Source organism: Rutidosis leptorrhynchoides, chromosome 6 (genome assembly GCF_046630445.1).
Source record: "Rutidosis leptorrhynchoides isolate AG116_Rl617_1_P2 chromosome 6, CSIRO_AGI_Rlap_v1, whole genome shotgun sequence".
Classification (NCBI taxonomy): Eukaryota; Viridiplantae; Streptophyta; class Magnoliopsida; order Asterales; family Asteraceae; genus Rutidosis; species Rutidosis leptorrhynchoides.
This window is the reverse complement of record NC_092338.1, coordinates 397,104,184-397,124,934: the sequence shown is the minus strand read 5'-3', so window position 1 is coordinate 397,124,934 and position 20,751 is coordinate 397,104,184. Positions and strand designations below refer to the sequence as shown.

Here is a 20,751-nt window from a genome sequence, read left to right as displayed (position 1 = left end):
AGAAAATGATTTTTATTATGAACATAAAACTATATCCAAAAATTATGGTTAAACTCAAAGTGGAAGTATGTTTTCTAAAATGGTCATCTAGACGTCGTTCTTTCGACTGAAATGACTACCTTTACAAAAACGACTTGTAACTTATTTTTCCGACTATAAACCTATACTTTTCTGTTTAGATTCATAAAATAGAGTTCAATATGAAACCATAGCAATTTGATTCACTCAAAACGGATTTAAAATGAAGAAGTTATGGGTAAAACAAGATTGGATAATTTTTCTCATTTTAGCTACGTGAAAATTGGTAACAAATCTATTCCAACCATAACTTAATCAACTTGTATTGTATATTATGTAATCTTGAGATACCATAGACACGTATACAATGTTTCGACCTATCATGTCGACACATCTATATATATTTCGGAACAACCATAGACACTCTATATGTGAATGTTGGAGTTAGCTATACAGGGTTGAGGTTGATTCCAAAATATATATAGTTTGAGTTGTGATCAATACTGAGATACGTATACACTGGGTTGTGGATTGATTCAAGATAATATTTATCGATTTATTTCTGTACATCTAACTGTGGACAACTAGTTGTAGGTTACTAACGAGGACAGCTGACTTAATAAACTTAAAACATCAAAATATATTAAAAGTGTTGTAAATATATTTTGAACATACTTTGATATATATGTATATATTGTTATAGGTTCGTGAATCAACCAGTGGCCAAGTCTTACTTCCCGACGAAGTAAAAATCTGTGAAAGTGAGTTATAGTCCCACTTTTAAAATCTAATATTTTTGGGATGAGAATACATGCAGGTTTTATAAATGATTTACAAAATAGACACAAGTACGTGAAACTACATTCTATGGTTGAATTATCGAAATCGAATATGCCCCTTTTTATTAAGTCTGGTAATCTAAGAATTAGGGAACAGACACCCTAATTGACGCGAATCCTAAAGATAGATCTATTGGGCCTAACAAACCCCATCCAAAGTACCGGATGCTTTAGTACTTCGAAATTTATATCATATCCGAAGGGTGTCCCGGAATGATGGGGATATTCTTATATATGCATCTTGTTATTGTCGGTTACCAGGTGTTCACCATATGAATGATTTTTATCTCTATGTATGGGATGTGTATTGAAATATGAAATCTTGTGGTCTATTGTTACGATTTGATATATATAGGTTAAACCTATAACTCACCAACATTTTTGTTGACGTTTTAAGCATGTTTATTCTCAGGTGATTATTAAGAGCTTCCGCTGTCGCATACTTAAATAAGGACGAGATTTGGAGTCCATGCTTGTATGATATTGTGTAAAAACTGCATTCAAGAAACTTATTTTGTTGTAACATATTTGTATTGTAAACCATTATGTAATGGTCGTGTGTAAACAGGATATTTTAGATTATCATTATTTGATAATCTACGTAAAGCTTTTTAAACCTTTATTGATGAAATAAAGGTTATGGTTTGTTTTAAAATGAATGCAGTCTTTGAAAAACGTCTCATATAGAGGTCAAAACCTCGCAACGAAATCAATTAATATGGAACGTTTTTAATCAATAAGAACGGAACATTTCACCAGGTGTCTGATCAGACCCCGAAAAACAGTAAACAAGTGCTCCGGTGGGTTTCTTGGTGCTTGATGCTCATCACGGTTCTCATCCTTGATGCGTGTAAGCTTCAACTGTACAACTCTTTGATGTTTTAGCATCACTTTGACCAAGTTTCAACCATCAACACACAATGTCAAGACTAAGTAAGAATACAACTCACTTAAGAGTTTTAGAAGGATGATGAACCAAGGTTGCATCATGTTCTTAGTCTTAACACAAATACAAGTTCTATCTACAACTAAAGCTACAAACTTTCATTCAATCAAACAAGTAAGAACATAAATTTGATCAAAAAAAGTAATGGAACCATAAGCTAGAGTGTAGCGACCCCGACAAATCGTCAAGTGACGGCGTCGACTACGTAGGTCCCATTACATGGTCATAAGTCTTTAAGACAACGTTTGACCAAAATATGTCGCATTCATTTCAATGTAAAAGGGTGTTTCAAGTTTACAAAAAGAAGTTCGACGGCTAGTTACATTACAATGTTAAACATATAATTGAAACCTATGCGACACAATTTAAAAGTAGCCAAAAAGATGCTCCAAATATGCATGTATACTCTACATCCAAGCAAGTATCAAAAGAGTGCGGAAGCATGTATCACTTAAGCATTCAAAACCTGAGAAAAACATAGAAGAATCTGTCAACGAAAACGTTGGTGAAATCATTGGTTTAGTAAATGAGTATGTAAGTAAAATAAGTTGAACCACAAGTTATAGTATAAGTCGATTTTCCGAATCGTTTGAATTCCATAAGTATTGTTGTTTACCGAGCACCCAATTATCAAAGCTTAACCGTATCATTTACCTCAGCATAAAAGTGTTAGAACATACACCGTACCAGAATATATTTCATTCGCTTAACGGTAGCGAACCGTCCGAATGAGGGTTAGTCAAACCCGTATGGATCCACACAACATAGTCTCGCTTACACCATCTGATGTAATTAATGATAATTGAATTGAGGATTTTCGTTCAAACTCGTCCGTATCTTTGTATTCATATTCGTGTTCGATGTATAAAAGTATGAAAGGTATATATACATATGAAATGTATATAAGTATGTAACGTATAAGTTTCTCAGCCCACGATTTAAAAATATAAAAGTTGTTGAAAAAGTGGGACTATGATCTCACCTCGAGTGTACGAGTATAAAAGTACTTCACAAGGTAAACGTGTGCATGAAAGTTGCTTAGCCTTGACCTAAACAAGTAAGTTGTATCAATTTACCGGTTACGACACAAGGTCGGGTGAAATGTGCTCAATTAGTCCTATGGCTCGTTACGACTCGATTATGTAGCATGTGAATCAAATTGTCAAGTTTCATGCAAGATACAAGTACAGAAACAAGTTAGGAAGGTTGCATAATCATTTGGTTAAGTTTGACAAAAAGTCAAACTTTGGTCGGTCAAAGTCAACGAAAGTCAACACGTTCGGGTCGGGTCCCGAACTATTTTTCTGAGGTTTTTATTCATATATAAGCATGTTAGAACAAATCTCATGTGAATCGGAGGTCTAGAACGGGCCAAACATTTTTCACATTTGGGACAAGGAGGTCAGAACCTGGCCCCCTTATATGTCGCGCCGCGACAGGAAAGGGCCGCGCCGCGGCAAAGGCCGGGTGCTGGTGCCTGGCCAGTCCCAAATGTTCAAGTCTCAATCCAAAACCTTTTTATGCATAAAACACAAACCGCTAACACTTAGGACTCGCACCTTATATCGTTGGAAAGCTCTTTTGACGTAGAATGCAACTAAAAACAATTCATCAATCAAAAAACCTCATTTGTAACAACCGAGTTTTCAAACCAAGTGATCATTCAAGGTCCATTTTCAAAGTTTCAAGTTCTTGAAATGCATTTCATGATTCGGGAATCCAATCCACACATATGATATGCTGTTTCGAAGGTAATTACTCATGCAATACAACTAAACACTTACTAACAACATTTCATGGCATCCAAAGTATCAAAAGTTCATTTCAAGTTCATCAAACCCTAATCAAAATTCACAAAAATCACAAATCATGTATTTGAAGTTTTCTTAATCAACCTACGCATCAAAACGAAGCTAGTGATACTAGTAACACAATTAAAACATGAACTTTAACAATTTAACAACATTTAATCTTCCAAAATCAAGGAATAAGCAAACCCATTTTCAAGTGTTCAAACTAGTTACTCAAATCAACAAATCGAACAAACAAAACATATATTCATGTTATACACGAGCCATAGACACTAATTAACACTTTTATAATTCAAAAACATCAAGAACACAAAATCTAGTGATTTTAGAAAGTTACCCAAATGAGATGAAATTGGTATCAAGTCGAAGAGGATGAAGAGAGGATTCCAAATATGTAATTTGTTTTGATGTTAGCCTCCAAATCCGAAATTAGATGATGAATCTTGTTTGAGTTCTTGAGAGGAAAAATGGAAGTATGAAAAGAGAGAAAGGGAGAAAATGAGAGGAGGAGGTTGAAGGTTTGACTAGTTGACCTAGTCAAATCTTTGGCCTCTTTGCAAGTTTAGTCCCTCTAGTTCGGGTGCGGGTGCGTGAATTAACCAAACGAATTATTTTGAATTACACGAGAGTACGAGAGATGTTATAATCCAATAACGAAAATATTTTAAGAATGTTAGCTAATGGAGGATACGAATCGAGATACTGAGGATATTATTAAAATAAAAAGACGGGCGTTAAAATAATTTAATGGAAAAATGCGGGATGTTACATTACCCACACCTTAAAAGAAATTTCGTCCCGAAATTTAGTTGGAAGCAATAGTCGTGGTTTCTTACTCGAGACCTAGTGTTGTCAATGCTGTGAATAAGTGAAGATACGTCCTCGGACATTCCCACAAATTTTGACAGTCGAGATCTCAGTTTGTATTATGACTTGGTTTTACGATCCACAATTTCAACCAGTTTCCCATGAAGGGGAGTTTGCCATCAATAGTAAGTTTATCTAGGAGAGTAGCACGTTCCTGTTCTGTAGGACACGTCTCTAAGTTTGTTGCATGGAACGTAGGGTAAACGGAAACTTAATTGAGTCGAAAGTTCTAAACGGTAGGAGCGGTTCCAATACGCCCCGAGGTTTCAAAAGGATTAATATATCGCGATTTTAACTTTCCCTGATTCCCGAAACGGATTACACCTTCCCAAGGTGCGAGTTCTCAATATTACACGGTTACTGGCTTAGGATTCGAGAGGTTTACGTCGAATATCGGTATAGCCCTTTTGGCGACTACGAGTCGTCTTGAGTCCTTCTCGGACTTGTACGATCTCAACTGTTATTTCTTGAATGAGTTCGGATCCGGTGATTTGCTTGCCACATGCTTTGGTCCAACGAATAGGGGTATGACATTTGCGGTCATATAGGGTTTCGGAAGTGCGGCGTTAATACACGAATGGTAACTGTTGTGTGAGAGGAGACAACTAAAGGCAACAATACATGTTTGTAACATGTCTTTCCAAGATGTGAAACATACGTTTGTTTGGTCTGTTGGTTGTGGATGATACATGGTACTCATGTTTAAACGTGTCTCTAAGGCTTCTTGTAACACTAGAAGTGAAACGAGTATTGTGATCCGAGATAGTCGACAATGGTACACCGTGTTGGAATAGAATTAAGATATGTTTGAACAAGCTAGTTAGGGTTTGAAAACGTTCGTTGGAACAAGTTCCTTACCGGCTACAGAGAACATTTTTTTTTTTTCAGGGCTATTCACCCTCGTGGTGAATACTAGTAATACATGATGAGTCTCTCTCTCCATTGAGAAAGTATATAAAAGGTTTCCTTATACAAAAGTACAAGCAAAAGGACAGGAGTGGAATGAGAACTTAGAATAGGATGAGCTCACATCCTGAGGTAGCCATATCGCGCATCTAGTGGTCAAATGTTGAGACCTGGTGGGAAAACGAGATAGAACACATAGTTGTATAGTTCGGGGTTGAGTAGTAGTTGTCCGTATCAGGAGCATGAGGACGATAAGTCAAAGAGAAAGGAAGTATCCTTGGATTGAGTGTTATCTTGGGTCCCAGTAATATCAGACGGTCATAGTGAAATAACAGTGTTATGTAACGTGGTACGTGGTGATGAGAAGATTGATCGGATCCATAATTAAGTATTCCAATCGTTCGTGCAAAAATAACGAATTTCAGTTACGTCGATTTTTGAGTCGAGAGAGTATGCCTTTCGGCGTTCAAGTAGAAATATTTCCATATTTAAGTTCCATCTGGCGCTATACGAATTTAGCTAGTAATGTTGGTGTGAAAAATCACGCTTAAGGTCCGGGCACGGAGAGGTTTAAATTTCCAACTTAATGAGTTATCGAGGGTAAAGGACGAGCATCACGAGAAAAAGTCGGAAATGAACTTTCGGTAAGGATCTAAGATTTTACGAACACAAGTCAGAGTTGTGAGGGTTTCCCGATTACGTGTGGCTTCGATTGCGAGATTTATTGTAATACCCTGACCACTAACAACATGGTCTAGAAATTGGACTTTGTTTAACTAAAGTTCACACTTGGAGATTTTGGTATAGAGTTGCTCTTTCCTCAAGAGTTCGAGCGTAAGACAAAGATGTTGTTCGTTTTCTTCTTTGCTTGAATTGAATAGGTTAGAACATCACATATGAATATGATGACAGATCTGTCTACCCATCAGGCCCATCAGGCCCTTGAATACAGAGGAAGCCTTTGTTAAACTGAACGACACTATAAGAAATTCATAACTATCGTAACGAATTTTGAAAACCGTTTTGGAGATAACCGGAATGGGGGTCGATTTTGGAATACACGCGGAATTCTTGTGATTGATCAAGAGGTCATCGGTACGGGAAAGAGAATATCGGTTCTTAACCGAAAATTATTTAGTTCACGATAATCTATACACATGTAAGGGATCATTTTCTTCTTAACGAATAGGTTTTGAGTCCCCTAGTTCTATAGGTGTCAAGTCAAAATTCAAATTCTCCACCCAAAAAGTTTAACGTAATAGTTTTCCGTCGGTCACCTGCATGGCATAGGTAGTGTCTAGGGGATATGGTGGTGTGCAAAGAGTACGAGTCAAGGCCTTGGTTATAAAATGTCTAACGGTACCCGAATTGAATAAACATGAAATATAAGGTTGTTGAGAAGAAACGTACCCGTGACTAGTTGTCATCTCGGGCTCCCTCGGTGTTAATGTTGAAATTTCGGCCGCGTGCATTGGGGTTGGTCTCCTTCTCTGGGCACGCATTCTTAAAATGACCCGGTTGGCCACATTCGAAACAAACGCCCGACCGGTGTGCATTGGGCGCCTTTTGGGCGACGGGGGCGACGCTCCTACAATCGTTGGCCGTATGACCACTTCCTTAGCACCGGTGGCAAGTTAACTTACCACATTCACCATAATGACGGTTGCGGCATTTGTTGCAAAATGGTTTGCTACATTCGCCATAATGATGTTTGTGGCACTTGTTGCAAGATGGTAGACTTCCGGCATAGCCTTTCTTGTCGTTGGAGGTGAAAGGCTTCTTGGCGGGGTTGTTGTTGTAGTTGCTCAATTCGGGGGCTTCCCATTTTCTTTTGTTGCCACCCGACTTATCCTCGGCTTTATATGCCGACACCTCAATTTCGTCCACCGTTTCGATTAATTGGCGGGCCATATTCAAAGCCTCTTGGTGATTAGCGGGTTTGGATGACATTACTCCTTGTTTGATGCTCTTAGGAAGACCATCCATGTACAGCTCAACCCTTAGAGACTCGGTACTCACGAGATTTGGGCACATCAAGGCTAGCTCAGAAAATCGTTGATTATAGGCCTTTAGGTCATTCCCGACCGCTTTTAAAGTTCTTAGCTCGTGTTCAAGCTTGCGGGTCTCTTCGCGCGGGAAGTATTCGGTGATCATCTTTCCTCTTAAGTCGACCCAAGAGAGAGCGTGGGCTTCATGGATACCCACCGATTGTACATACGTATTCCACCATGTGAGAGCGATACCGGCGAAGGTGTGAGTGGAAAATCTGACCTTGTCTTGGTCCCGACAACCGCTTATGCTAAAGACGGCTTCTGTTTGCTCAAACCATCGGGTGAGCACGACCGGTCCCCCAGTTCCATCAAAAGTGTGAGGTTTGCACCCCATGAAGTTCTTATAGGAGCACCCTTCGTTTGAATTACCGGCTCCATTGTTGTTGTTGTTGTGATTGTTGTTATTGTTATTGTTGTTGGAAGAGTGACCGGCCATGGCCGCATCCACGGCGGTGGCTATCATTCGTTGTATAGCTTGTTCGGGAGTTTCGGGAGGAGCGCGTCGACGAGCCATTGTTCCTTCAAAACACAAGAATATCGTTGGTTAGTATTCTCAATAATACTAACCGTGATATGGAATAAGGATAGAGAGACAATTTTTGCTTGACTCGCCTTAAATTCTTTATGTCATAACGTCAGAACGTCCATGTGAATCACCGTAATATAATCCCGGAAATTATATTACCCTGATTTACATGTGCATTTAACATTACATCATAAAGTCAAGGTGGCGCGTCAACAAAATTTATCAACGTAAGATCAAGATCGAATACGAGTTAGATATGATGGAAGAGTTCGAGTATAATGCACAAATAGTCAAGTAATTCCTACTCCAGTCTATATGCCGGTTGTAGTCTAGATTCACCTATATACCCTATGACTCGGGGTGGACACAAATGAACTCTAGTTCCCTACAACCAATGCTCTGATACCACTTGTAGCGACCCCGACAAATCGTCAAGTGACGGCGTCGACTACGTAGGTCCCATTACATGGTCATAAGTCTTTAAGACAACGTTTGACCAAAATATGTCGCATTCATTTCAATGTAAAAGGGTGTTTCAAGTTTACAAAAAGAAGTTCGACGGCTAGTTACATTACAATGTTAAACGTACAATTGAAACCTATGCGACACAATTTAAAAGTAGCCAAAAAGATGCTCCAAATATGCATGTATACTCGACATCCAAGCAAGTATCAAAAGAGTGCGGAAGCATGTATCACTTAAGCATTCAAAACCTGAGAAAAACATAGAAGAATCTGTCAACGAAAACGTTGGTGAAATCATAGGTTTAGTAAATGAGTATGTAAGTAAAATAAGTTGAACCACAAGTTATAGTATAAGTCGATTTTCCGAATCGTTTGAATTCCATAAGTATTGTTGTTTACCGAGCACCCAATTATCAAAGCTTAACCGTATCATTTACCTCAGCATAAAAGTGTTAGAACATACACCGTACCAGAATATATTTCATTCGCTTAACGGTAGTGAACCGTCCGAATGAGGGTTAGTCAAACCCGTATGGATCCACACAACATAGTCTCGCTTACACCATCTGATGTAATTAAGGATAATTGAATTGAGGATTTTCGTTTAAACTCGTCCGTATCTTTGTATTCATATTCGTGTTCGATGTATAAAAGTATGAAAAGTATATATACATATGAAATGTATATAAGTATGTAACGTATAAGTTTCTCAGCCCACGATTTAAAAATATAAAAGGTGTTGAAAAAGTGGGACTATGATCTCACCTCGAGTGCACGAGTATAAAAGTACTTCACAAGGTAAACGTGTGCATGAAAGTTGCTTAGCCTTGACCTAAACAAGTAAGTTGTATCAATTTACCGGTTACGACACAAGGTCGGGTGAAATGTGCTCAATTAGTCCTATGGCTCGTTACGACTCGATTATGTAGCATGTGAATCAAATTGTCAAGTTTCATGCAAGATACAAGTACAGAAACAAGTTAGGAAGGTTGCATAATCATTTGGTTAAGTTTGACAAAAAATCAAACTTTGGTCGGTCAAAGTCAACGAAAGTCAACACGTTCGGGTCGGGTCCCGAACTATTTTTCTGAGGTTTTTATTCATATATAAGCATGTTAGAACAAATCTCATGTGAATCGGAGGTCTAGAACGGGCCAAACATTTTTCACATTTGGGACAAGGAGGTCAGAACCTGGCCCCCTTATATGTCGCGCCGCGACAGGAAAGGGCCGCGTCGCGGCAAAGGCCGGGTGCTGGTGCCTGGCCAGTCCCAAATGTTCAAGTCTCAATCCAAAACCTTTTTGTGCATAAAACACAAACCGCTAACACTTAGGACTCGCACCTTATATCGTTGGAAAGCTCTTTTGACGTAGAATGCAACTAAACACAATTCATCAATCAAAAAACCTCATTTGTAACAATCGAGTTTTCAAACCAAGTGATCATTCAAGGTCCATTTTCAAAGTTTCAAGTTCTTGAAATGCATTTCATGATTCGGGAATCCAATCCACACATATGATATGCCGTTTCGAAGGTAATTACTCATGCAATACAACTAAACACTTACTAACAACATTTCATGACATCCAAAGTATCAAAAGTTCATTTCAAGTTCATCAAACCCTAATCAACATTCACAAAAATCACAAATCATGTATTTGAAGTTTTCTTAATCAACCTACGCATCAAAACGAAGCTAGTGATACTAGTAACACAATTAAAACATGAACTTTAACAATTTAACAACATTTAATCTTCCAAAATCAAAGATTAAGCAAACCCATTTTCAAGTGTTCAAACTAGTTACTCAAATCAACAAATCGAACAAACAAAACATATATTCATGTTATACACGAGCCATAGACACTAATTAACACTTTTATAATTCAAAAACATCAAGAACACAAAATCTAGTGATTTTAGAAAGTTACCCAAATGAGATGAAATTGGTATCAAGTCGAAGAGGATGAAGAGAGGATTCCAAATATGTAATTTGTTTTGATGTTAGCCTCCAAATCCGAAATTAGATGATGAATCTTGTTTGAGTTCTTGAGAGGAAAAATGGAAGTATGAAAAGAGAGAAAGGGAGAAAATGAGAGGAGGAGGTTGAAGGTTTGACTAGTTGACCTAGTCAAATCTTTGGCCTCTTTGCAAGTTTAGTCCCTCTAGTTCGGGTGCGGGTGCGTGAATTAACCAAACGAATTATTTTGAATTACACGAGAGTACGAGAGATGTTATAATCCAATAACGAAAATATTTTAAGAATGTTAGCTAATGGAGGATACGAATCGAGATACTGAGGATATTATTAAAATAAAAAGACGGGCGTTAAAATAATTTAATGGAAAAATGCGGGATGTTACATAGAGAGCTTGGATCCTTTAACAAACAATTATGAGATTTCAAAGCTAGAAAGCTTGAATCTTTTATGTTCTTGAAGATCTTGAAAGTAAAAAGCTAGATCTTCAAGTTTCATGAAGACCATAAACACAAGTTTTGCTCTTTTAGCAAAAACAAAGTGATCTTAAGCTATAAAGCTTAGATCCATCAAAGTAATGAAGATCCAAAGCTAGAAAGCTTACATCTTTTATGTTCTTAAAGATCTTTAAAGCAAAAGGTTAGATCTTCAAGTTTCATGAAGATCATAAACACAAGTTTTGATTTTTTTAACAAAATAAAGAGATCATAAGCTAGAAAACTTAGATCCAATAAAGTAAGTGAAGATTCAAAGCTAGCAAGCTTGAATCTTCCATGTTCTTGAAGGATTCAAATCAAAGTTTGAATTTACAAGATATAACAAGATTAAAAAAAGCTAAATAAAGATGATGATGATTTCGTGATCTAGAAGAAGAAAAGAAGAAGAATAAAACTTAAAACTTACAATTTTTAGAGTGAGAAAGATAGAGAGAAAATAAGAGAGCAAGTGTGTGTAAAATGAGAATGAGATCAAGTGTAAAATGGATGAGATTAGCTTGGTATTTATAGGGGAATGGGGTGGGTTAGCCGTAGGTTGTATGGGGGATAAGGGGATACCTTTTTGCTTTTTGGTTAGTGGTGGTCTAAAGGTGGTGCTTATTGTTAGGATCCCATGCAACATTTGTAGTAATGGTTAACAAAAAATGCTAGTATGTTGGCTCTTATAAATGGGTTTTTATCCTACATCTTAATGGGTCATAATCCATTTAAAATTGGGCTAATTAAATGGTCCATTAGCTAGAGTAGGGTGGACTCAAGTCCAACAAGGTAGAAAGTCCAACAAGACTAACTAGTGTGCATAGTAATTTACTAAGCGTAATTAAGCATCCAATAACCCAAGTAATTGTTATTAGAAAATAACAATTAGTATTACGTAGTCATAATATTCCAATTATGACAAAAGTTAAACGTTTACCAAGTACATAGCTCGTTCTAAACGTCAAGTGACACTAACGGTCATAAAAGCATTCGGGAACCAAGTTAAGTGATTAAACACTTAATAGCACGTTGTAAGATATTAACCAAAGTAAACTAGCTCGGTACGCACAAATACGCAGTTTCGTGAAAGTAATAAGCACAAAAGTATAAGTCGAAAAAGTCGGGTTGTTACAGTGTCAGCAGTCCTGATGGTCTCTGATGTTCTGCCTTGACCTTAGAACATGTCAAACATTTACTAACTTAGGTGGCAATATCGGCTTTCAGATTGGGCCACCAATATAATGCTTTAAGATCTTGATACATTTTGTCAGATCCAGGGTGAATAGAGTATCTTGACTTGTGTGCCTTATCTAGCACTAGTTTCCTTAGTCCGCCAAATTTTGATACCCATATTTTATTAGAGAAGTAATGAGTTCCATCATCTCTAATGACAAACTAATTATCTAGGCCCTTAAGTGATTCAGTAGTAATATTCTCTTGCCTCAAAGCCTCGAGTTGTGCATCGCGTATCTGAGAAGTAAGATTCGTTCAGACAGTCATATTCAGCACTCTAACTCGGAGAGGTTTAGCCTTCTTTTTCCTACTCAAGGCATCTGCAACAACATTAGCCTTGCCAGGATGGTATCGAATCTCACAGTCATAGTCGTTCAGCAGTTCTACCCAACGTCTCTGCCTCATGTTGAGCTGTTTCTGATCAAAAATATGTTGTAAGCTCTTGTGATCGGTGAAAATCGTAAACTTAGTACCATACAAGTAGTGTCTCACATCTTCAGTGCAAAGAGCATGGCACCAAGTTCCAAATCGTGTGTCATATAATTCTGCTCTTGAAACTTCAACTGTCGTGATCCATAGGCAATCACTTTCTTCTGTTGCATCAACACGCAACCAAAACCTTGTCGTGAAGCATCACAGTAAATCACGAAATCTTCATTCCCTTCGGGTAAAGACAAAATCGGAGTAGTAGTCAATTTCTGTTTTAACAACTGAAATCCAAACTCATGTTGCTCAGTCCACTCATACTTCTTACCCTTATGAGTCAATGCTGTCAACGGTCGGGCGATGGTAGAAAATCCCTCAATGAATCTCCTATAATAACCAGCGAGACCTAAGTATTGCCGAATCTACGTTGGTGACTTAGGAGTATCCCATTTCTTGATTGTTTGTATCTTCGCAGGATCAACTTGAGTACCATTAATACCCACGATATGACCCAAAAATTGAACTTCTTGCAACCAAAATTCACACTCAAAAACTTAGCATATAGCTGTTCTTTCCTGAGCATCTCAAGTATCAAACGGAGATGTTGTTAATTTTCCTTCTCGTTCTTAGAATATACCAAAATATCATCAATGAACACAATAACAAACTTGTCTAGGTATGTCTTACATACACGGTTCATGAGATCCATGAACACTGCCGGTGTGTTCATCAAACCAAATGGCATTATTGTAAATTCATGATGTCCGTAGCGTGTTCTGAACGCTGTCTTCAGTATATCTGTCTCCTTTACTCTCATTCAATGATAACCTGATCTCAAGTCAATCTTAGATTAACATCCATATCCTTGCAACAGATCATCAATCCTCGGTAACGGTATTTATTCTTGATAGTCAGCTTATTCAGTTCTCTGTAATCAATACAAAGTCTCATAGATCCATCCTTCTTCTTAACAAAGAGCACAGGTGCTCCCCATGGTGAAGAACTCGGTCGAATGAATCCCTTGCCTAAAAGCTCTTGTAACTGACTAGATAACTCTTGCAATTCAGAAGGTGTAAGTCTGTATGGTGTGCGTGCTACAAGTGCCGCTCGAGGCATTAAGTCAATCTGAAATTCTACATCTATATGCAGTGGAAGACCTGGTAATACTTTCGAAAAAACATCAGGAAAATCTCTAACAATCGATACATCTTCGAGTTTCTTGACTTCAGGTTCAGTTTTGCTCACGTGAACCAACATCACAAGACAACCCTTTCTTATGTGTTTCTGCACCTTCAAACAATTAATGAAATGCAATGGTGTATTGCTCCTCTCTCCATACACCATCAAAGGCTCACTATCATCAACAGGAATGCGAATAGCCTTCTGGTAGCAAACGATATCGGCTCTATTCTCAGATAACCAGTCCATTCCAACCACAAGGTCAATACTTCCTAACTTAATCGGTATCACATCAATACAAAAAGATTTCCCAGCCAAGTCCAAAGTACAACCACGCCAGATAGGGTCATCTTTCATTAGATTATCGTTCCCTAGTTCTATAGAGTACAAGTTTTCTAACGGTGATTGATATGGCCGAAACGAACGGTTTTTATTCGTGCGGTGTCGTTGGGCCGCAGCGCGCCAGGATCAGCCACCCAGGGGGAAGGTACTGTATAAAATTTATATTTAGCGGGGCCTAAATCGTACTACTCCTTAGTATGAGTAAGGAAAGTATGACCTAGAGTCGTATTTTTGAGATATCAGTAGAATCGAACCTATATTTAAGCCTAAGATAGTTAGGAAGGAGTAGTGGTTACTTAATTTTGGAATTTTCTAATTTATAAGACAGATAAAGTAAATGCGATAAAATTCGTAATTCAGATAAAGTTAAATTGAGTGCATACTATGACTTCATCAGTTATTCTGCCGAGATTATGGAATGCTGGCTCATGAATAGGCAGAGGCCTTGTATTTATTACACTGGTCCTAAACGCCCATGTCATAAGACATGTCACTGGGTACTGCGTTAGGCTTGAAGATTCTGAATAGACAGCAACATCCTTTACCCCTAATGCTCGTGCATTCTGACTACAGGCATACACGTTCAGACGACTCGTCCAATTGAGCGACTCGGTTGGGTGACGTATTAACATTTCACAATGGTCTAAACTTTCTTAAGTATAATAGAATACATGGTTTACCATATCCGAGATACCTGATGTGTTTCAATGCTTTCATTAATGATTGGTTATAAAAGATAGTTAGACCCTTAAAAAGAGTTCAACCATAAAGAACACCATGGCCAAGTCAAGCTAACTTCCATGAACACGTTCGGTTATCCTAACGGTCCAATCCTTTATGTGTCTAAACAAACAGTTCCTTAATTAACTAAGAATCCCTCAAGCGGGGTGCAATGCTTGAGACTGCGTTATGGTGTAGTGTACTAATCAGCACTGACCGAGTTCCATGGCCTTACTTAGCAGAGGTACAGCTTACAACAACCGCTGTGCTTCAGCGTGCACGTATGAAGTTTATATGCTTGGTGACTACACTAGCATGGTCTGGGACCGACAATGTACTAAGGGTCTATTCAGATGTTTCACCATGAAAGATTCCTCAGTCGGAATCCAAAGCTTGATAGACTAACTACAACTGGTGTGCCTCAGTTGATCTTACGTTGTATCCGATACACTTCTCTTACCAAGGGGTGACACAGATAGTGTACTCTGAATCGGGGTTCGTGACTTCCCAATAACAGAGCCAATAACTACGATCTATTGGTTAGAAAAGTGATTGAGTTTAAAGCATAATCGGAAAGCATTTCAACAGCATACACAAACCATAATATTATTTTGGCATTATAACTGCTTACATCATAGCATACACTAAAGATAACTACTCGCTAATCATGGTAACAATATCACATAACATAATGATAGAAGACATTATATAAAGATAAGGGATAGAAGTACCAGTAGATTAAACGAGTTCCGAATACAAAAGTGACAACTTCAAGACTCCAGACCACTCCTAATACATTCTTCGGCGTTCTTCTCTGGGTACTAGGTTTTCTGCACGGAGTCGAAGGCCTTGAGAGTATGACTAATATTGTATAAGAGAGAGAAAGAAGTGAATTGAAGTGTGTGTTGGAATGAATGACAAAGACATTTTAAATAAACAAGATTTTTGCCTGCAAACGGCTGGCAGGCCGTTTGGCAGGCCATTTTTGGAGGTCGTTTGCTAAGGCAAGCCGTTTATCGAGCCCGTTTAATCTGAACATTTGGCAGGCTGTTTACCATATTGGCAGGCCATTTGGAAAGCCGTATGGCAGGCCGTTTGCTGGCCTGGTCAGCCTGATTTTCCTGGATCATAACTTGTTTTCTTGTCTTTCACCATTTTCGCTCTAGAATCTTTGTTTTAGCTCCGATTCTCTTGATTCTTTTTGCACCATCTTCGTAATTACTTGTTATTCAACTCTAACTAACGAAGTGGGTATTTTGCCAACAAAATTTGAATCTTTCTTGTTTTTGGGCCTTAATACCGGGGTGAAAATGTGACTTTTTAGCCAATTTCAAATATCTCACACTTAGACTTTGCTTGTCCTCAAGCAAACTCTCATTTCCTTAAGAATATTTTCGGGGTTTCTTATCTAATAGCCAAAGCGGTTTGCTTTTATTATAAGAGCAAAAAGATAAGGCAAGTCATCTATGTTATGATTGAAATTATCTCTGCAAGCATGCGAGGAGGTTACATGACATAGGCTAGCTTTCACGGGTCACTTAATCACTCAAGTGTTTAGGGTTCCCTATAGATCTAAGAAATGAATACACTCATAGCCATTCATGCTGCACCCATCGTCATAGGCTTGATAAAGACTCAAATCCTTTATGTTAATGTGAGAACGGTAGTAATATCAGCTTGTAGGTCATTTGTCAATGATGGAGAAGGAATTTTGGAGTGGTAGTGAAGTTGTTTTTGAGGGGTGAGATAAAAGGGTAATGTAGTTTTTAGACTTTTATTCGGAGTGCTGAAGTATTTTTTAGAAGCACTTTTTGAACTTTTCTTCATCATTTTCAGTCAAGTTTTCTTTGGCATTTCTCTTATTAAGTTCTGCTCCTTTTCAGAACTTTGAATATATATATATATATATATATATATATATATATATATATATATATATATATATATATATATATATATATATATATATATATATATATATATATATATATATATATATATATATATATATATATATATATATATATATATTTTAGAGACTTCATCTCGAGAAACTTTTTGCTGGTAAACTTTTTCAAGACCTTTGCCATGATACTTGAGATGTTTATAACATCGGGTTTTCGGAAGGAATCTCGCTTTCTGGATTTTTCAAGTAATAGTAAAGATGATGTGGGTGTGGTGGTGGAGTAGAAGTAGTGGAGGTACGAAAGGCTTATTTTTGACAAATGGCTAGCTCTTTTGATTACAACCGAATCACATTTCGCTGCGTGGAGATGTAGATCTAAAGCAAGTTCTAATTCTGAGCACAGGCATCGGCACTCTCAACGAAAAATAGTGAAGCATTAAAGATGAATGCTGGTCTTATTTGGGGTGCCTCACCATAATCAATTTAGGTCGATAATGCCTTAGTCATGCAATGCTCTATTAGAGATTTGGTTCAACCTAACAAGATTTCCACCCTACTTAAGCCTTATTTTTATTGACAAACGTTTTAGGTTCTCAAAAATACTTTTTCGAAAAGGCTTTCTTTTGCAAAAATTTTGAAATTTGGCTTAAGGACTTGGAATCTTCGTAATGGGTTATTTTAATACAGCATAAAAAGATTATACCAACATCCCACACTTAGACGAACATTGTCCTCAATATTCCTAGTGTATCCCACACTTAGGAGTTTTAATTGAAGATTTGGGAATATTTGTCTAGTGTTTCAATTGGGTGTTATCCCACACTTAGTGATAAGCTAGGATGTGGCATAGTTTGAATCTTGAGCTAGTAGCGAAAAAAAAAGAAATACCCCTAGCAGATGCGGCTGGCTTCCAATCCTTACGTCTTTTATCTGCTCATTTGTCATTCTTTATTCTTCTACTCTACTTTATTGTACGGGTTGCCTCCCGAGAAGCGCTTTTGTTTAAGGTCATTGGCTCGACCGTAGTGATGCTTTAAAAAGTAAACATTCCTCGCTGATGGTTGTGGTCTTGGTCTTCGTGAGGGAATGTGAGTCTTGGCGGGTAAATCCTGAGAAAGTGCCGGACCAATAGTGGTAGAAGATCCGGTATTTCTCTTGAAGATCTTCTGAATGATAAGTAGTGCGCAGTTTCGGCTCTTGATAAGTCTTGAAGTCCGATGAGAATATGATCCACGGCTCTGCTGGTTGACCCATAAATGTCAATCATAGAGGCAGTGCTTGTGGTGATTGTTTCTCTGATGGGATGCTCATTTCGGAGGTCTTCAAACAATGTTAGAAACTATATCTTTAGAATCTCGAAGTCTTCGGAATGGTGATCTCTACAGTAAGAGTCTGTAGCTTTGCACAGATTTGTTAAAAGATGAAGCTGAAAAGAAGTGAACAGCAATCCTGATCTGAGCATTAATGTCACCGTCTTTGAGTATATCTCCCGACATCCAGCTTTAAATGTGAAACTAGGATCTGCGGATTCGTGGAAGATACATTATATCTGCTTTGTAACATAGGTGGAAATGTTGACTCGATCTGGTTCAAGATGAGAGAACGGATTGTTTTGCCTTGCTTTCTCCATAACAGCGTCTCGTAACTCTTTGATAATCAGATCAGCATGATGATCAATTGTTATGTAAATCACTAGTTTGTTTGGTGTGCTTTCGAAATTATCTCTTTCCAAGAGAGCGAAAAGGCTGTGAATATCCTCGATCATTTGCAAATCAGAGTGATAAGTCGGGCGTCCAGTGGAAAGATCCATATGCTTTCGGATGAGAGTCAGTAGTGCTCGTTGGTTTCGTGAGAATGGAAGTGCAGATCCGGCTAAGGCGTTATAAACCTTAGAGTAAATGATCTTCTGATCTCGACACAATCTTGTCTCAAGAATAGTGCGAACCATTGAATTGTGCTCTCGTTGCCTTTCTTCTTGGTAGATATGATCGTGAAGAGAATTGATAAAGTCTTGAATGCATTCTTCTAGGATTTCAACATCATTGTCTTCTCTTCAGAGATAAAGGTTGTGTTCTTCTCGGATAGCCATAATTCGTTCTGTTAAGCGTAGCGAAAAATCAATGGTTGATTTTCGGATGGCCTTGAGAATATATTCAAATTCATTGGTATCATTGATGAAGGTTATCATGTCTGCGTGTGTAGATATAACCGGAATCCGATCTGAAGAAGAGTTCGGCTCCCCTTGATCTGGTTCGGTTGGAGAGTGTGAGTTATTCAGAATGTCTTCATGTTGCTCTACCTCGTCATCATCGGTGTATTGTTCTTCTGAGGATGTGTCTGATCAATGGGTTTCTTCAAGATTCTGATTCTTTGGTTTGATACTTGCAGGATCAATTTCTATATCCTTGACCTCAGCCTTGTCGGTCTTTTTCTTGAAGCGAATGATTAAACTGTGATCTTCCGTCTCAAGCCTCATTATTTCCTCATGACGCTCAATGCTTGGAGCGGGTATTTTCGCAGTTTCTTTTACGTCTTCCATTTCCTCTTCCTCTTCAGATTCCTCCCCTTCCTTTATTTCTTCGATGGGATCTTCTTTTTCCATTTCTGGGTCGTCTACAGGCTGTGATTCGACACCCATCTCGATATCGTCGGCTGGTGGTGAAGACTTGTCATCGGAAGTGATCCGTCTGGTGAAAATAGCAAACATCTCTGCCTGTCCAAAAAGATCGGTTGATCGATCAATTTTGAAGGTAACGCTCTCCCCATGTGATTGTAAGATCAAGGTTTGATTGTACACATCAATGACAGTCCTAGCCGTATTCATGAAAGGTCTTCCTAACACTATGGGTGTGTGTAGGTCTTCCTTAATATCCATTACTACGAAATCTGTAGGATACAAGAATTTGTCGACTTTCACCAAGACGTTCTCAACTATGCCCTTAGGATAGCGAATTATATGATCGGAAAGTTAGATTGTCATTTTAGTTGGTGACAAGTCTCCTAACTCTAATCTCTTGTAGAGAGAGTAGGGGATTTGGTTGATACTTGCTCCTAAATCTGCTAACGCATTAATGGTTCCAGATTGGTAGATTGAACACGGGAAAATGAATCGGCCCGTATCTCCTAGCTTCGGTGGTAGAGAGTTTCTGAGAAATGCGGAGCATTCTTCACTCAGTGGAATCTTATTAGAGTCTGGTATCCTCTCCTTTGTAGAGAGAAGCCTTCGGATGTATCTCTTCTGGTTGGGAACTTTGGACATAGTGTCCAGGAATCTTCCATCAAGTTTGAAGGAATCAAGCTTGGATGGTTCTTCTTGTAGCCTTCCAGGATAGGGTACACGAACTGGAGTTTTCGGGGTCAGCTTCTGAGTGTATGTTGATTTGTTCTTGAGCCTGGCTGAACTTCTCCGTGGTTCTTCCTCTGGGATTACGGAATCCATTTGTTTTGCTTCTTCTATGTGGGGATTTTGGATAGTATTACTTGGCAATCTTCCCTGCGATCGGGTTTCAAGGCGTTGTGATAACTGTCCGAGCTGCGTTTCCTAACTTTTGAGCAGAGCCAATTGGTTTCTCATTAGTATCTCTGTCTGATCTTGCCTGGCTGTAATTCTCTGATTTAGCTGTTGTTATCCTTGAATGAACTGAGTCAACTGATCATCAGCTCCGAGAGTGGGGTTAGTTGCTTTCCTAATCTGGGTGGTAGGGGAATTTTCCTCAACTGGGGTACCAGTGAGTGGAAGTGGTTGATCGTAGGTCAATTGAGATTGTTGGGCTGGGTAAGGTGGATAGCGATAGCGAAAAGGTTGATTGCTTCGCTGAAATTGACTAACCCTAGGTTGCCGATTGAATCCGGGATTTGGTGGACGAGCTGGGTATTGGACGTAACAGATCGAACCGTCAAGGTTTTCGTACTCAACTTGATATTCTTCAATGGGTTGCAGGTTGGTACAATTAACATAAGCCTGAGCTTGGTTGACATGCTGCGACCGTGTCTTCAATTCTCTGAGTTGTTTAGAGAGAGATTCCATCTTATCTGTGAGGGATTTGATGGCCTCCGTTTGATT

The 20,751-nt window shown here is 38.4% G+C and overlaps 1 protein-coding gene across 1 annotated transcript; it reads right to left on the bottom strand.

The window, feature by feature from the left end:
* Positions 1–12,963: 12,963 nt before the first annotated feature.
* Positions 12,964–14,077, bottom strand: LOC139855024 (uncharacterized). The gene is made up of 2 exons (XM_071844286.1): positions 13,567–14,077; positions 12,964–13,064 (listed from the first exon to the last, which is right to left on the bottom strand). The coding sequence occupies exons 1-2, from the start codon at positions 14,075–14,077 to the stop codon at positions 12,964–12,966; spliced, it is 612 nt and encodes a 203-aa protein (XP_071700387.1).
* Positions 14,078–20,751: the final 6,674 nt, after the last annotated feature.

What these genes read in the sequence shown, in the direction of transcription:
- LOC139855024 (XM_071844286.1), bottom strand. Translation starts at nt 14,077, where the DNA reads ATGAAAGATGACCCTATCTGGCGTGGTTGTACTTTGGACTTGGCTGGG. An exon ending in TCAGTTACAAGAGCTTTTAG is followed by an intron (nt 13,065 to 13,566) that starts GCAAGGGATTCA and finishes GGTTGCAAGAAG; the next exon opens with TTCAATTTTTGGGTCATATC.